At 42.9% G+C, this 16327-nt stretch overlaps 1 protein-coding gene across 1 annotated transcript; it reads left to right on the top strand.

Annotated features, from left to right (window-relative positions):
* The first annotated feature begins 3198 nt into the window (after positions 1-3198).
* LOC148214081 (vomeronasal type-2 receptor 26-like) lies at positions 3199-14000 on the top strand. The gene is made up of 4 exons (XM_088128635.1): positions 3199-3410; positions 4962-5256; positions 7730-7856; positions 13096-14000. Exons 1-4 carry the CDS (start codon positions 3199-3201, stop codon positions 13998-14000), a joined length of 1539 nt encoding a protein of 512 aa, XP_087984761.1.
* The last annotated feature ends 2327 nt before the right edge of the window (positions 14001-16327 follow it).

Genomic DNA, 16327 nt, shown 5'->3' with positions numbered 1-16327 from the left:
CCTCCATCTGTGGAAGGAAGGCCACGAAAGCAGTTGTGATATCACAAGAGCACTTTGTCTCCTTCCACGGCTGCTCTAATTCTATGAGAGCCTCCTGATTCTTCAAGGCAGGCGAGAAATGGTTCTGCTCTTTCTCCTGATGCTCCTGTTGCCCCTGAGAGGCTGCGGGAAGCTGAAGGCGAATTGCCCCTTAACTTTAGAAAGGGATGTGACCTATCCATCGAATTATTTCAAGCCTGGGGACTACCTCATTACCGGAATTGCTTCTGCAACAATCGTTACATTTCGACCCTTCACTTTCAAGAAGCCTCCGAGTGACCGAGTTTCCTGGGAAGAGAATATCTCCCCATCTGGCTACTGCTGTTTCCAAAAGTTGTAGGTGTCCCCAAATAAGGAAGAAGTATCCCTTTTGATCAGTCTTGGTTATATGGGCCAATGGTGGCAGAGATTCAGGCTCAATTGATACTTGATACTAAGATGGATTAATGGAGGATCCAGCAAAATATGGTACAAGGAGAGCTTTCTAGGATATCCAAGGATCATATTGCTCAAAATCCTGGGTGATTTCCAAAGGATTTCAGAAGTCAAGTGGCTTGAAAGTAGTCTTAACAGTCATTAATGTGAGACGGGCAACCGATGTGAACAGAATAGATCAGAGGATCCAAAATAACATTTAGATGAACAGGAGTTTGGAAGCAAAACTGTAGCAAATACTGTCCTGAAACTTAACCAATCACCAATTTCTTCTTCTCTTTGCCAGGTCAGTTATTCTTTTGTTTCCCATGTTCTGGGCGATAAAACACAGTTCCCCTTCTTCTACACCATGGTCCCCAAAGAAGGCGTCCAATACTTGGGGATCCTGAAGTTGCTCCTGCATTTCCAATGGACATCAGTAGGCCTCTTTGGTCCAGACACTGACAATGGGGAGAGTTTCATAGGAACATTGGTGCCAATGCTTTTCAGGAACGGGATTTGTGTTGTTTTCCCAGAAATGATCTCAGGGATGAATATAGGATATGTGGACATGAAATTTGCCTCACCAGAGAAGTGGAAAGAAGTCAATGTGTTTGTTTATTTTTCAGAAGCTGGTTTCTTCATAGATGGAATGGGACTAATAGACATGCTAATTGAAACGTTGATATTGTACATAAAATCATCTGTTGTGGAATCTATAGCACCCACAGGGAAGATCTATGTCACAACAGCTTTGTGGGACCTCACAATTGATTTTTTCCAACAGATATGTATTTCAACAGTATTGTTGAAAAACATCAAATTGTGAGGTCCCACAATTTGAAACAATTGATAGACCTATGCTGCTCTTGGCTAGCTGAGGCTTCCCAGAAAGTGACATGAGGATGGGCTCTGGGGGCGGTGAATGCATCCTTGAGAGAGGGGATGGCCCTGTTGACACTTAAAGAGTCAGTAGTCCATCCGGTTCTGAGGAAACCATTGCAGCTTCAGATAGCGCCAGAGGAAATGGATTAACTGAATCCCTTTCACTTGTTTCTCAGCCTTGGGTATGGGACTAAGGGGGTATTGATCACACTTGTGTTTGATCTCTGACAGGAGAGGGATGGAGGTGAGGTGTGCATTCTTGCTTCTCTTAACCTCTCAATGGCTTTCTATACCATTAATCAAGGCATCCTTCAGGACTTTCTCTGGGTGTTGTGGGCAGAGTCTGGTACTGGTTCTTCTCCTTTCTCTAAGATTGGTTTAATTTGGTCTTGGGGTGTGGAGAGGTCAAGCCCATATCCACCTCTTTGTGGGGTGCCCCAGGGCTCCGTACTGTGCCCACTCTGATTTTACATGAAGCCACTGGTAAAGCCATCTGATGGCTGAGTGAGGTATTATCAGTATATGGATGACACTCAGTGGCACACCTCCAGCTGGGGTCAGCCAAGTGATGCCATGAAGACCTTATCCTGGTTTTCGCTCACCTTTGGCAAGACAGAGCACCTTTGAGCTTTGGGATCCCTGGATGCAGTGATTTTCCACCTTCCGTGTGGCTTGGGTTGCACCATCCCAGAGAGACCCAGTAGGCAATTTGGGGGTCTGCAATGTGCTCTTCTTGGGGCTGCCCTTCAAGAACCTTCTGAACCTGTAGTTGGTCCAGAATGCAGCAACGTGAGCAATTCTGGATGTGCCAAAGTATGTCCATGTTACACTTTTCCTTTGTGAGCTACGCTAGTGCACAAGAGGCCTCCAGGTGCAATTCAAGGGGCTGGTTGTCACCTACGTGGCATTGGCCAGATATGTGAAGACCACCTTTCTCCAACTGTCTCTAGCAGCTCCATCAGGATGGGCAGAGGGGACATTTTACAGGTTCTGTACCTTGAAGATGATCTGGTGAAGCCAGGAAGCCTGGCTTTCTGGTTTTTATTAGGTGTTGTTATTTATGATTATGATTATGTTGCTGTTTTGATTTCTCTTCACTGCCCAGTGTCACTTATATGCGATGAGTAGGAGCATAAATTGAATGAACGAATGAATAAAACCCTCTTTGCTGCCTTGATATGGACTCACAATGAGGTGGAGAAAAAGATATTGGTTTCATTTAGCAATCATATCTTACAACTGACGCCTCCTCGAGGACACACTAGCCCACACTATCTGCTTGTTTACTTCCTATCAGTTTTGAGTTGCTGCCTTGAGATCCTGGAGGAAAGGCAAGCTGTGAGTTTGGATCATGGCTCTGACAAAACTGTTTCACTGGGGAAAGTTGGGCCCAGCAGTTTCCAAACAGCTCTGGAACTTTATCAAAGGGTTCTCCAAAAATGTTTTTCTTTCCCATTCCCTGGTTCATGAAATCACAGGAGAAGCTTGGGGAAAGGACAGAGGTACAATTATCAAAATCACATTGATTTATTAGTTGCCTCCCAATCCACCTTCCAGGGAACTTTCCGAAGTTCACTCTGGGGTTCACTGACACAAACATCAGATTCAGGAGCAGTACAGGTGATACCTTGCATCAGAGCTTGGAAGCGAAGAGACATAAACGCCTTTAGTATTACTGAGAGGTTGGGATGAGATTTAGGGCAGAGCCAACGTTGTGCTATAAAGCTTGAGCTCTTTCAGCTGAATTCCTTATGAAGCTCTAACCTCCATCTCTGGTAGGAAAGCCACAAAAGCAATTGTGATCTCAGAAGAGCTCCTTGAACGGCTCCTCTAATTCTTTCAGAGGCCCCTGACTCTGCAATGGTTCTGCTCTTTCTCCTGCTGCTCCTGTTTCCCCTGAGAGGCTGCGGGAAGCTGAAGGCGAAATGCCCCTTAACTCTAGAAAGGGATGAGACAGATCCATTGAATTATTTCAAGCCTGGGGACTACCTCATTACTGGAATTGCTTCCGCAACAACTGCTACGCTTGTACCCTTCACTTTCAAGAAGCCTCCGACTGACAGAGTTTCCTGGTAAGAGAACATCTCCCCCTCTGGCTATTGCTGGCTCCAAAAGGTGAAGGCGTCCCCTAGTGAGGAAGAACTGTCCCTTTGACCAATCGCTGTTGTCTGGGTCATTGGAGACAGAGGTTTGGGCTGGATCAAAACTAAGGCACCCCCCAATGCCAACCACGTCATTTCTGCCTGCAGCTTCTAGCCTCCATAATGCAAGATATTTTGCTAATCCTTTAACTTCAGTAAAGAACTTCCAGTTGTCTTTAAGTCACCAGAATAGGACTGGATGTGCTCCATCCCTTTTCTCTGAATCTCCCTCCAATCCTGGGAGGAGCAGTTGAATAAGCAGGGAAGACCGCATTTGTGAAGGAAACCCACTTGGACCTGTTCTGTCTTGCTCCCGGGACAGAACTAGGACCAGCCAGCTGGCTGAAGGAGTTACGCTCTCAGGTCCTGCTCCTGTTGGGTCTCCTACTGCAAATTCTTCCTTCTGGATACACACAGTATTGCCAGTGCACGCCACACAAAAATAACCCTAGGAATGCCTAAAACCTCCTCCTTCTCCCTTTCCTAATGCTCCTGCCTTTTATATGTTGACAGCCATGAGGCAGATGTGTCTCCATTCGGAGCTTTTTAATCAGGTACAAAGATTCTCCCTGTCTTTGTGACACTGAGTCTGATTCTGGCCCACAAGGGAAAATAAACCTTGAACCCACTGCATCAACACAACTCTAGCAGGGGAACCCACCCTGCCCCTGCAGCCGAATCTATGGTGAAAATCTGCTCTGAATGAGATGCTAAGTTGTCCTAGGAGACGCTGTGGCGAGATATATGGATATGTACATCTGGGGTGTTAGAAACTCAAAATAGAGAGAAAATGTTCATCTCAACTAATATGTGGGCATGATTGCAAATGAGCTTTACAATGCTTTCATTGCCTGAAAATATAATAAAACCCTTAAGAACTGACTTCCAATGAAACCAAAAACATCCCCAAGACAGCAATAAAAAAAAAAGGCACAGAACCTCTAGGTTAAGGCTGAGGAGTATAAAATACAAAGGGCAGGAAAAATGATTTAGACATCCTCAGAATAGAATCCAGTGGTTAGAAAAGACTTCAAATCAACTCTCCCACCACACCAACTATTAAGTGCCTCTAAATCTAGAACAGGGTTGTTTGTTCTTGTTGTTGTGCCCTCAAGTCAGTCTTGACTCCTGGCGACTGCCTGGACCAGCCCTGCAGTTTCCTTGGCAAGATTTCAGAAGCGGTTTGCCGTTGCCTCCTTCCTAGGGCAGAGAGAGAGTGACTGGCCCAAGATCACTCAGCTGGCTTTGTGCCTAAAGTGGAACTACAATTCATGGTTGGTCTCTCGGTTTCTAGCCTCACACCTTAACATCTACACTTAACCCGCTCAGATCAGATTTAGCATCTTCTAGAAATTAAAGATTTGTATCTTCTGGAGAAATTAAGAGAGTCAAAGAATGAAGGACTGAATGCGTGACTTTCCTAAGTGCAAGATTGTGTGAATTATTACATATGTATGTATACACGTGTGTGCCTATTTGCAGGAGAGCAACCACAAAGTACTGGAAAATCCTGTCCTTCTTGTTTGCCGTCCATGAGATCAACCAGGATCCCCGGCTCTTACCCAACCTCACCCTGGGCTACAACATTCATGACAATTATTTTGATGCACGAATCACATCTGAAGCGTTGGTAGATCTGCTGTCTCCCGGACAGGCAAATGTCCCAAACTACAAGTGTGGAGGAAGACAGAATAACCTCCTAGCTATCCTAGAAGGGGCTGAATCTGACATCTCTGTCCAGATTTCCACCCTTTTGGGCAACTACAAAATGCCCCAGGTGAGAGAGTCTTTTCTTTAATTCCACTTCAAAGACTTATAATGGGAACAATCTAATTAGCTCGAATCTGGCTAGTCAGCATTAAGGGGTACCAAGCTAGTGTTTTTGTACAGTCCAAAATAAGAGTATTGTTGAAAAACAAGCACAATGTGAAGGAAATCACAGATGATATGATAGAAATGCCAATGAAGATCCAGTCAATTCCAAGCAAATGCTAGAGACAGAGGAAGATGAGATGGTGATATGACACATCCATGACATGACAGTTTTTGATCTCTGGTGATCACATCTCATTAATGGAGGATCCAGCAAGATATGGTACAAGGAGAGCTTTCTAGGATATCCAAGGATCATATTGCTCAAAATCTTGGGTGATTTCCAAAGGATTTCAGAAGTCAAGTGGCTTGAAAGTAGTCTTAACAGTCATTAATGTGAATAGGGCAACCGATGTGAACAGAATAGATCAGAAGATCCAAAATAACATTCAGATGAATAGGAGTTTGGAAGCAAAACTGTAGCAAATACTGTCCTGAAACTAAACCAATCACCAATTTCTTCTTCTCTTTGCCAGGTCAGTTATTCTTTTGTTTCCCATGTTCTGGGCGATAAAACACAGTTCCCCTTCTTCTACACCACGGTCCCCAAAGAAGGCGTCCAATACTTGGGGATCCTGAAGTTGCTCCTGCATTTCCAATGGACATCAGTAGGCCTCTTTGGTCCAGACACTGACAATGGGGAGAGTTTCATAGGAACACTGGTGCCGATGCTTTTCAGGAACGGGATTTGTGTTGTTTTCTCACAAACCTTATCAGGGATGAATACAGAAGATCTGAAGATAGATGCTGCCTCAGTACAGAACTGGAAAGAAGTCAATGTATTTGTTTATTTTTCAGAACCTGGTTTCTTCGCAGATGGAATACTGGTAATAGAAAAATTGATTGAAATCTCCATCCTGCAAATAACATCATATATTATGGAATCAACACCACCCACAGGGAAGGTCTGTGTCACAACAGCTTTGTGGGACCTCACACTTGACTTGATGTATAGTGTCATATCACATAAAAATATTGGTGGTATTTTTTCTTTCCTTATCGAGAAAAAGAAAAATATAAAATGTGGTGATTTCCTCTCCTTTTTTACTTCTCTGCATCATTTTATACACAAAGCATTTCATTGCTCCTACTCCAAGGCTTTCTCCACTGTGAAAGGCTGGACAAGATGCACCAAGAAAGAGGAGGTGGGGATCCTTCCCCAAGAAGAGGTTGAAAGAACCGTGTCCCTAGACAGCTCCCACATCTACCACACTGTCTGGGCCCTGGCACGGGCCTTAGACACAGCTTATTCTTCCCGATCCAAGAGGAGAAGGAAAGATGGTGGAGGGAGACCAGAATTTCAAATTCTGCAGCCATGGCAGGTATCCCCTTTTCCTTTGCATGGATTCCCACTGAAGGTGTGCAGTGCAAAGGCAATCCCAGAACCTTTGAAACTCAGAAAATGTCAGCTCTAATGGGGAGGGGCTTTATTGATTGATTTCTCAATAGCTCAAGGCAGTATAGAGTATTTCTTAAGTGTCTTCTGGAAGGCCAGATTAGCCACTCCCTCCATCGGGGAGAAAATATGCTTGGAAGTGTGGGGTGGCTGAAAGAATGGGTTCATTGTGCCACAAACATTTCCAACATATATCAGGTGGGGGACTAGCTTCTATTCCCTGAAGAGAGACACAGGATTATTGAAACTTGCTGGTAGAAGCACATGGATCCCATTTCTGAAGACCCGAGACCACTGACTTTGTAATATAGGAAACTGTAGTTCAAAATCTATAATTCTTAACTTCTGTAAACAAGGTTAATAAAACAAGCTATTTTGGAGTTTGTGGGACTGCTCAAGAGAGGTTCACTGTCCAACTTTACTAAATGCAGATCTCTTCTATGTCATTCTAGCTTCACCCTCTCTTACAAGACTCTCAGTTTTACAACACTTCCTTAGATGGAATCTATTTGGACGAGAATGGTGAACTAGCAGCTGATTTGGACATTGTGAATTGGGTGAAGTTTCCTAATAATTCTGTCGCCAGTGTCAAATTTGGGAGCTTAGCAAGGCAGGGTTCCTCAGAGCCCCAATTCAACATTGACCAGGAGGCCATGGTGTGGCCCAAATGGTTCAATCAGGTGGGGAAGAGAAGTCACTCCATATCACTCCCTTTCCTTTCTCCTGCAATATAATTACATTAAGACTCTCTCTGAAATTCTCTAGATTTTCTGATCTCTTCTCAGTTTTGCTGTCGAGATGGCCATTTGAGTTAATGTAAAGTGCAATAGATTTCATGGATGAGTCAGTTTTCAACATTTGAATTAAGAAAATAAATATATTTATGGAAGTCCTTGCTCCATTACATTTTTACCACCCACCAGCAACAGTCTTCTTCCTACTGATGGTAAATGAGCACATGTTTTCTTGATTTGCTGCTTAGACCCTGCCTCCTTCCAGATGTGTGGAAAGATGCCGTCCTGGATTCTTCAAGGTGGTTCAGAGAGGACGTCCGGTTTGCTGCTATGATTGTCTTCCTTGTGCGAAGGGAGCCATCTCCACTCAGGAAGGTGAGTGGCTGGGGAAGGAAAACAGGCTCTTGCAGAAGATGCCAAAGATTTGGAGATACTCAATGATATTTTAAAATTTGCTTCCCGTCTTTATTCCATTTTTAAAATTCACAATTTGCTTCCTAACATAAACAACAATAAAGGAAGTGGGGAAATGGTCCTGGGTGTTGTGTAATGAGGCAGGCTGTCAGCAATCTGCATGCAGCCGTTGCTCCTTGCTAAGAACATGAACCTAACAGATGCCTATTAGGACTCTGCAACTGGATTCAAAGAGAAGCAGGGGAATGCATGGGAACAGAAATGCAGCACCTGCCTGCGACTCATTACAGCAGTGTTTTTCAAGCCTGGCAACTTTAAGATGGGTGGACTTCAACTCCCAGAATTTCCAAGCCAGCAGAAGTCCATTAAAAGTTACCAGAGGTAACAACATATCTATTTTAACCTTGATCAAAGAAATCAACTTTATATTCCTTCATTTTACTTTTAACAATCTTGATCTTTAGTCCCTTCAAATAATGTCCTGGAACTTGATTTCTTTTCATTTTTCTTTGTCCGTTCTCAGAACAATCTTCAAAGCTTTAACAAGCTTGTTTTGTAAATGCAATATAGGAAAATTATCCAGGTCATTCGCTTGGTTTGTTATTTGTATATCCCTTTTAATTATTAGGACATCAGCCAGTTTCTTTTGAATGTCCAGTGTACCATATTTTTCCATGTCATTCTTATAGCCTCTCATTTTTAAATCCACTTTCAAATCCGTCTCAGTCCTATCATGTAAAACCTATTCTTCTTCCATAACGTCTTTTAAACTCAGTCTATCCATAGAAACAGACTCTCTTAAAATTAAAATCTTATTTCAAATTTCTCTGGACACTGGGTCCATTTGTAACTTTCTGAAATCAATGTTGCTTTCTGAAATCAAATGCCATGAAAAATGTGCCGTCCTCCCATAAGCAATTGTGTAAACATATGAAAATTTTGAAGGTTGGCTTATCCATGGGTGGCACCGGTTTCCTGGTATTTTGGATCATATTAGAAAGTACTTATTCAAAGGCTGGGCTTCCGGGGAAGAAAAGGCAAACTAAAGATGGCTCCACAAAAAGCAGAGCAGATGACCGTGGTGGAAGGAAGAGCTGGTGAGTAGACCGGCTCTTCATAATTCCTCTCCGAACAAGGAGAGGACTTGAGATCACCCACATGTGCTCCAGCAGTTGTTCCTTCTGAGGAGGCTGCAAGACAGCAGTCTCTGGTGGATTTAGAGCTCTGGGAGAGCTCTGGGAGACGAGGGAATAGCCATCTTGCTGAAACTGCAGCCGGCACCTTTAAGGACACTGAGTTCACATATTTCCTTTTCTAATCACTTTCGGAAATTGCTTGTTAACTGCTTTTCAGCTATTAGGAAACTTTGCATCAACAGGTTTTACAGCACTGGGTGAATTTCCTGCCATCATTAGCAAAATAAGTTTTAAATACAAGTTGAAGGACTTAAACATTTTTTTTCTAGAATAAACAGCAAAAGGGTGATTAAAACTTTGATTTTTGAAACTTACAAACAGACTAAGGTCTAGATAAATTTGAAATAAGATTTTGGAATTACTGATAAAGAGTCTTTCCCATGGGAAAAGGCTTTTGTTTTGAATTCTTTAAGAAAAACATAAGATAAGACTTTAAAAATTGGACACTAGAGGGAACTAGAAGGAAGTAAAGATTACAATTAAAGGAGAAGAATACTCAAACTCAACTTACTAATATAAAATGGAGCAAAATATTTTAACATTGGACATGTGGAGTCCTTGGGGTTCTCTGAGCTTGGTTGTTTTCTTGCACATGTTTCATTACCCGGCTAGGTAACATCTTCAGTGCTTCTATTGGTAATGTGGGATATACTGAAGGATATTTTTGAACACTGGACCCAGAAGTTAAGTTTAAGTGTGTCTGCCTTTATAGATAGACTGTGTTTAAAGGATGTTATGGAAGAGGAACAAGGTTTACCTGACAAGATTGACACTGATTTGGAAGTAGATTTAAAAGTGACAGGCTACACTTCCGGTGGGGGACTAATGGCAGCTTAACTGATTCCTCTGTTTGGGAATCAACGCCATAGCTGTGGGGGCTAGAGCAAGATCTCTGTAGCCTGAAGAATTCTCTGGATGTAAAGGAGAATCCACGAAGTCAACCCAGATGCTCTCACGTTTCTTGTGAGGAGACCCTGAAGCAGAAATCTTTGTGATTGACTTGCAGTGAGAGGCTGGGAGATGGGGCTTTTCCATCCTGTGCGAGGCTGTAACATAGCCAAAATTTAGGACACTAAAGCCAACCTCCCCATTTCTAAGACACATTTTAAATGGTCTATTACTCTTTCAGATGAAGAGAGGCTTTTTTTCGGCAACAGATAAGTGTATCTTCCTGGTACTTTTCATATTTTCAATGCTTACTTTAAAAAAAACTGATTTGGACTTTGGGATTTATATACTGAGCAAAGATTCAAAGGGCTGAATTATTGGGTGTTTTTATGAAGCAAGTGAATTTGTTTTTTGGACTTTAAAAAGTGAATTTGGTTGAACCTGTATTTGTGAGATTGAAGCTTGAGATTGCTAGTTAAAGATTTCTGTGGGAAAGCTGTTTTTTTTTTTTTACTTTGCTGCGACGCTGATTAAAGGAGCTTTGTAAAAACTATTCTGAGACCTTGCTTTTTACCCCCCCCCCCTTTTTTTTCTGTCTGCAAGACTTATTATGGCTGCAGTTCAGCAAAGGGAATTTAAAGAGACACTTACACATTTACTGGAAGTTCTCACTACTAAAATTTTATAAGTGATAGAAACTAAATTTGAAGGCTTTGAGAAAAAATTAGACAGCTTTGATAGCGATATTGATTTGCAAACAAAACTGGATATTGAAAATAAGAATATTGACACTGTTACATGGTGTGAAGTAAGGCAATCTTCAGAGCAGGAAACTGGAATAAGAGATCTGGATCTGGATGGAGGGCTGGATGATTTCGGTAATTTTGAGCCTGGAGATAATGAGTTTTTTATAAAGCCCAAATTTACAACAGAAATCTTTTTTGACAATATCCAGACCGTAAAGCAGAAGGGTCTTTTGGAGATTTTTCTCTTTTTGGATGTGTGGGAAGGACTTATTAAACCTTTGAAGATGTTTTGATAGTAAAAAAGGACCAAGTGACAAGAAATTACTACTTGAGACTTCACTTGAAGAAAAGATTAGATGTCAAGCTCCATGAAAGGAAGAAAAGAAGTAGTCCGGGTTGGACTACTGTAATGCGTTCTACATGGGGCTACCCTTGTAGAGTATCCGGAAGCTACAGCTGGTACAGAATGCGGCAGCGCAGACAGTTCTCAATGCCCCTAGGAGGGCACGTATAACGCCCCTGTTGCGTGAGCTGCATTGGTTGCCAGTTTGTTTCCGGGTCCAATTCAAGGTGTTGGTCATCACCTTTAAAGCCCTTCATGGCATGGGACCAGGTTATCTGAGGAACCGCCTCGCCCCGGTCATCTCAGCCCGCCCCACTGGGTCCAGCAGAAGGGGCAGATTGCAGACCCCACCCGTCAAGGAATTTCGATTGGTGGGGTCTAGGCAGAGAGCCTTTTCTGCTGCAGCGCCCGCCCTATGGAACATCTTGCCACCTGAGGTGCGGTGTGCCCCCTCCCTCACGGCCTTCAGGAAAGAGATCAAATCCTGGCTCTGCCAGAAGGCCTGGGGGCCAGAGGGGGGCCCGCACCTATGGAGATGGCTGGTGGGGTGAGGGGTTGTCCCCCCCCCCAGCATCTTACAGGTTTTTAGGGCCAAATTATAGGAGGTTTTTAGGCCATTTTTATATATGTTTTTAACTATTTATAGATTATGACTATGTCTGGAGAGTCCTGTGTTTTTTATTATTATTGTGAGCCGCCCAGAGTCACCCATTGGGGGAGATGGGCGGCATACAAATTTGAAAAATAAATAAATAAATAAATAGATAAATAGATAAATAGATAAATAAATAAATAAAAAGGAATTTAAAGTGGACTTATGGGACCAAGATTAAAATGTACAAGTTATGATTTTGGATTGCTAATACTGGAATTTATTCTTGGATTGGGATTGTATGATAATGTTTATGGATTTTATTGTTATAGAAAATAAATAGACCTAGGTGTTTAATAACGATAGATCAACTGATACTTCAAATGTTGGCAAGGTCCTTGGGATAATATGTCTGTATTCATTTCTTTAACTTTGTTTCTATTAAGAAATTACTTTTGGGAATTTTGCTTGTAACTGAAAGAAATGAAATTTTGACTTTGAAATTTGGTATTTAGAATTGTCTTTGTTATAGAAATATTGTGATTTATTGATATTACTGGAATAAGAAGTTAATGTATTATTTTACTTATAACTGTACTGAAGAAAGTCAAAAGTTCTTCTCTTCTTATTTTCTGTTTCGCTTTTCTCCCCTCCTTTTTTCTTTCTTCCTCACATTTCTTTATCTATTACTTTCTTTTCTACTTTTCTTTTGATGTCTTTGTGTATTTTATTCTTGTTTGAAACTTAATACAATTTTTATTTTAAAAAATGACAGGCTACAAGAATGGCATGGAAAAAGATGTCATACAAAAGAAACCAGCTGATGTCTTAATAATTAAAAGGGATATACAAATAACAAACCAAGAGAATGACCTGGATAATTTTCTCAAACTGGACTTACAAGAGAGGCTTGTTAAAGCTGTGAAAAGGGACAAAGAAAAAAGGAAAAGAAATCAAGTTCCAGGACATTATTTGAAGGGACTAAAGATCAAGATGGTTAGAAATAAAAGGAAGAAATATAAAGTTGGTTTCTTTGATCAAGTTTAAAATAGATATGTTGTTATCTCTGGTAACCTTTAATGGACCTTTGCTGACATCAGGACTGAAATGATGAGGTTTTATGGATTTGTTTATAGATAAGACATGGGATATAGGAAGAAGAGATCATTTGTTGTATTTTAAAAGAAGCTGATATGTTACTAAAATTTTTTATTGTTGTGATGACGGGGGAAGTCATTTCTTTATATATTTCTCTTCTTTTTTTTTATTATATTCTTTTTTTTCTTTTTTTTTCTATTTTTCTTTTCTGAATCTATTTTTTCTTTTTATTCTTTTATATTTTAGTGTGTATTAGTTTGTATTGTTTTAATTGTAATTTTTAATAAAATTACTATAAAAAAAGGATGAATAAGGGAGATGTTCCCCTTCTTTGCAGATGCGGTCCTTTGTACCAGATGCTTGGAAGAGCAGCATCCAAATGAACAACAAGATCATTGTCTTCCAAAGGATATAACCTTCTTGTCCTATGAAGAATATTTGGGGATCATCCTGGCTTCCTTTGCTCTATTTCTATCAGCAATCACAGCCTTTGTGTCAGGAATTTTCATGAAATACCACAAAACTCCAATAGTCAAAGCCAACAACCGGGATCTCTCCTACATTCTCCTCACCTCACTCCTCCTGTCATTTCTCACCACCTTCCTCTTCATTGGCCAGCCAAGGAAGGCCACCTGTCTTCTCCGACAAGCAGCCTTCAGCATTGTTTTCTCAGTGGCTGTCTCTTCCCTCTTGGCCAAAACCATCACTGTGGTGCTGGCCTTCTTGGCCACGAAGCCAGGGAACAGGGCGAGGAGGTGGCTCGGGAAGACTTTGGCCAATGCCCTTGTTCTTGCTTGCTCTGCTGTCCAAGCTCTGATCTGCTGCATCTGGCTGGGGATCTTTCCTCCCTTCCCTGACACAGACCAGCACTCCCATGCTGAAGAGATTGTCCTGCAGTGCAATGAAGGGCCTGTGGTCATGTTTTACTCTGCCCTCGGCTATATGGGCTTCCTGGCTCTTGTCTGCTTCACAGTGGCTTTCCTAGCCCGGGGGCTGCCGGGCGCCTTCAACGAAGCCAAGCTGATCACCTTCAGCATGCTGGTCTTCTGCAGCGTTTGGGTCTCCTTCGTGCCCACCTACCTGAGCACCAAGGGCAAATACATGGTGGCTGTGCAGGTCTTCTCCATCTTGGCCTCCAGTGCTGGGCTGTTGGGCTGCATCTTCTTCCCCAAGTGCTATATTATGTTGGTGAGGCCTGATCTGAACACCAAGGAGCAGCTAGCCACCAAAATCAAAGCATAGATCTCAGTGTGATTCTCTGGGCAGCCCCAAGACAAATAATTGCGCTTTTCTCACACACTCGGTCCTCCTATGCTCCAATCTTTTACATCAATATAATTATGGATGCTTGTAAGGAAATATGGAACCGTTCATTAAAATATTTATGTAGAACGTTATCTATCTTCATGGATCTGTCAATATATGCACTATATGGTTTTGTTCTTTTTTAGTTTTTCTTTCTTTTCTTTGTTCTCTTATGTAACAGTGTGCAAGAGGCAAGATGGAGGGTGCAGCGTGACCTGCAAATACAAAAAGGGCAGAGCTCGCATTGTGACGGACTCTTGCCATCTTGCCTCTTTTGATCTCCTCCTCCAGATGTGTTTGGGAGGAGTGTAAGCGAGATAGAGCTTTGCGTGTCAATGCCAGGATTTGGAATGGGACCCAGAACCACACTGGTAAGCTCTGCAACGAACAGCCCCATATTGGTGTTGTGCTGCTGAAGTGGTTCTCCTCGCCAGCAGCTGAGCCATTATATTTCGAACCAGCTGCAGCTGCCAGATTGTCCTCAAACATACCCTAATGTGGTTTGCATTCCTACAGTCTCGTCGCATGGTGGTAAGGGCATGAGTCACCAGTGTTACATACCCAAAAAGAGCCGCAGCTGATGCACCAACTGAAGGTCACCAAAAGCTTCACCTGCCATGACTTCCACTTCCTGCTCAAGCTTAGGGATCTGACCTGCCCTTTTTGGGAGAGCACAACTTCCTCTCAGACCTGGAAGGGAACAAAGGTGTTTGTCTCCCTATTTATTTATTAGATTTGTATCCTGCCTTTCTGGCTCAACTGTATGCAAAGAGTTCTTGGGGCTATGAGCTTGGCCATCTCTGTGCTGGACACACGCTCTTCTTGGCTGGCTGTGGATTCCCAGAACGTCTGGCCCCATCCCAGATATCACAGGATGGGAGGCTCTCTTGGTGAGGCTGGGCTGTGGGGATCAGTGGGGATTGGAGCTCACGTACCTCCTTCCCTGCAGTGCAGCAGCATCCCTGCTTTTGCTCCTGGAATTTGGGTCTGGACTGGGGGTGGAATTCCCCAGACTTCTGGTTCTGGGGACTTCAAGCTCCCTTTTCTGGGCCCGGGGTCTGAGGTCGCATGGGAGGTCCATAGCAGCCCTGGACCTGGCCTGACTTATAGACAGCCCAACTCACATGGGAAGTCACACACTGGATCTGGTGTTTGTCTTGGGGAACAGTGTCGTGATTTGGTTATGGGGGATGTCATCATCCGTCTCCTGCCATGGACAGACCACTCCCTTTTGCTGCTAGAGTTCTCCGCAGCGGTTCCTCACTGCATGGAGGCAGGGCCTATTCAAGGAGCCTGGCCCAGGTGCCTGATGGACCTAGTGCAGTTTCAGAGGGAGCTTGCGGTTTTTCCTGAAGCTTTGGCATGTGGTTTGACAGAGACCCTCATGGCAGCTTGGAACATGAGACACCTTGAGCGCCGCTGGAGGAAGACAAAGTGTAAAGTCAACTGAGCACAACTGAGAGCCTATATTAGGACTTACCTTGTAGTGATAGGGATGGCAAAGCATGGTCTTCTTGACTTAAGACCATTTGTTCAGCGACCGTTCAAAGTCACAATGGTGCTGAACTAAGGGACTTATGACCAGTCCACGAAGTTATGGCTGTTGCAGCACCCTCGCGGTCACATGACAACAATCTGGATGCTTGGCAAACTGTTCACACTTACGATTGGTTGCCAAGAACCCTGCAATCACATGACTACCATTTGCAACTTTATCAATCATGTCTTACAACTGACGCCTCCTTGAGGACACACTAGCCCACACTATGTGCTTGTTTACCTCCTATCAGTTTTGAGTTGCTGCCTTGAGATCCTGGAGGAAAGGCAAGCTGTAATCTTTAATCATGGCTCTGACCAAAACTATTTCACTGGGGAAAGTGGACCCAGCAGCTTCCAACCAGCTCTGGAACTGTATCAAAGGGTTCTCCAAAAATGTTTTCTTTCCTCTTCCCTTCTTCATGAAATCACAGGAAAAACCTGAGGAGAGAACAGAGGTGATATTTCTTTTCCTTATAATGATCAAAATCACATTGATTTATTGATTGTCTCCAATCAGACCTCCAGGGAATTTTCCAAAGTTCACTGTTGAGTTGACATAAACATCACTTTCAAGAGCAATGGAGGTGACCTGTTTCATCAGAACTTCGAAGCTGAGGGACTTAAAAGCCTTCAGTGTCTCTGAGAGGTTGCAATGGACGCAGGGCAGGGCCCAAAGCCTGGGCCTTTTCAGCTCAATTTCTCATGGGGCTCCAGCCTCCATCTGT

Source organism: Python bivittatus, unplaced genomic scaffold (genome assembly GCF_059951505.1).
Source record: "Python bivittatus isolate LINGU-HERP-01145 unplaced genomic scaffold, Pbiv_v1 ctg000800_np1212, whole genome shotgun sequence".
NCBI lineage: Eukaryota > Metazoa > Chordata > Lepidosauria > Squamata > Pythonidae > Python > Python bivittatus.
The sequence above is the reverse complement of the archived record's forward strand: the minus strand, read 5'-3'. Positions and strand labels throughout refer to the sequence as shown.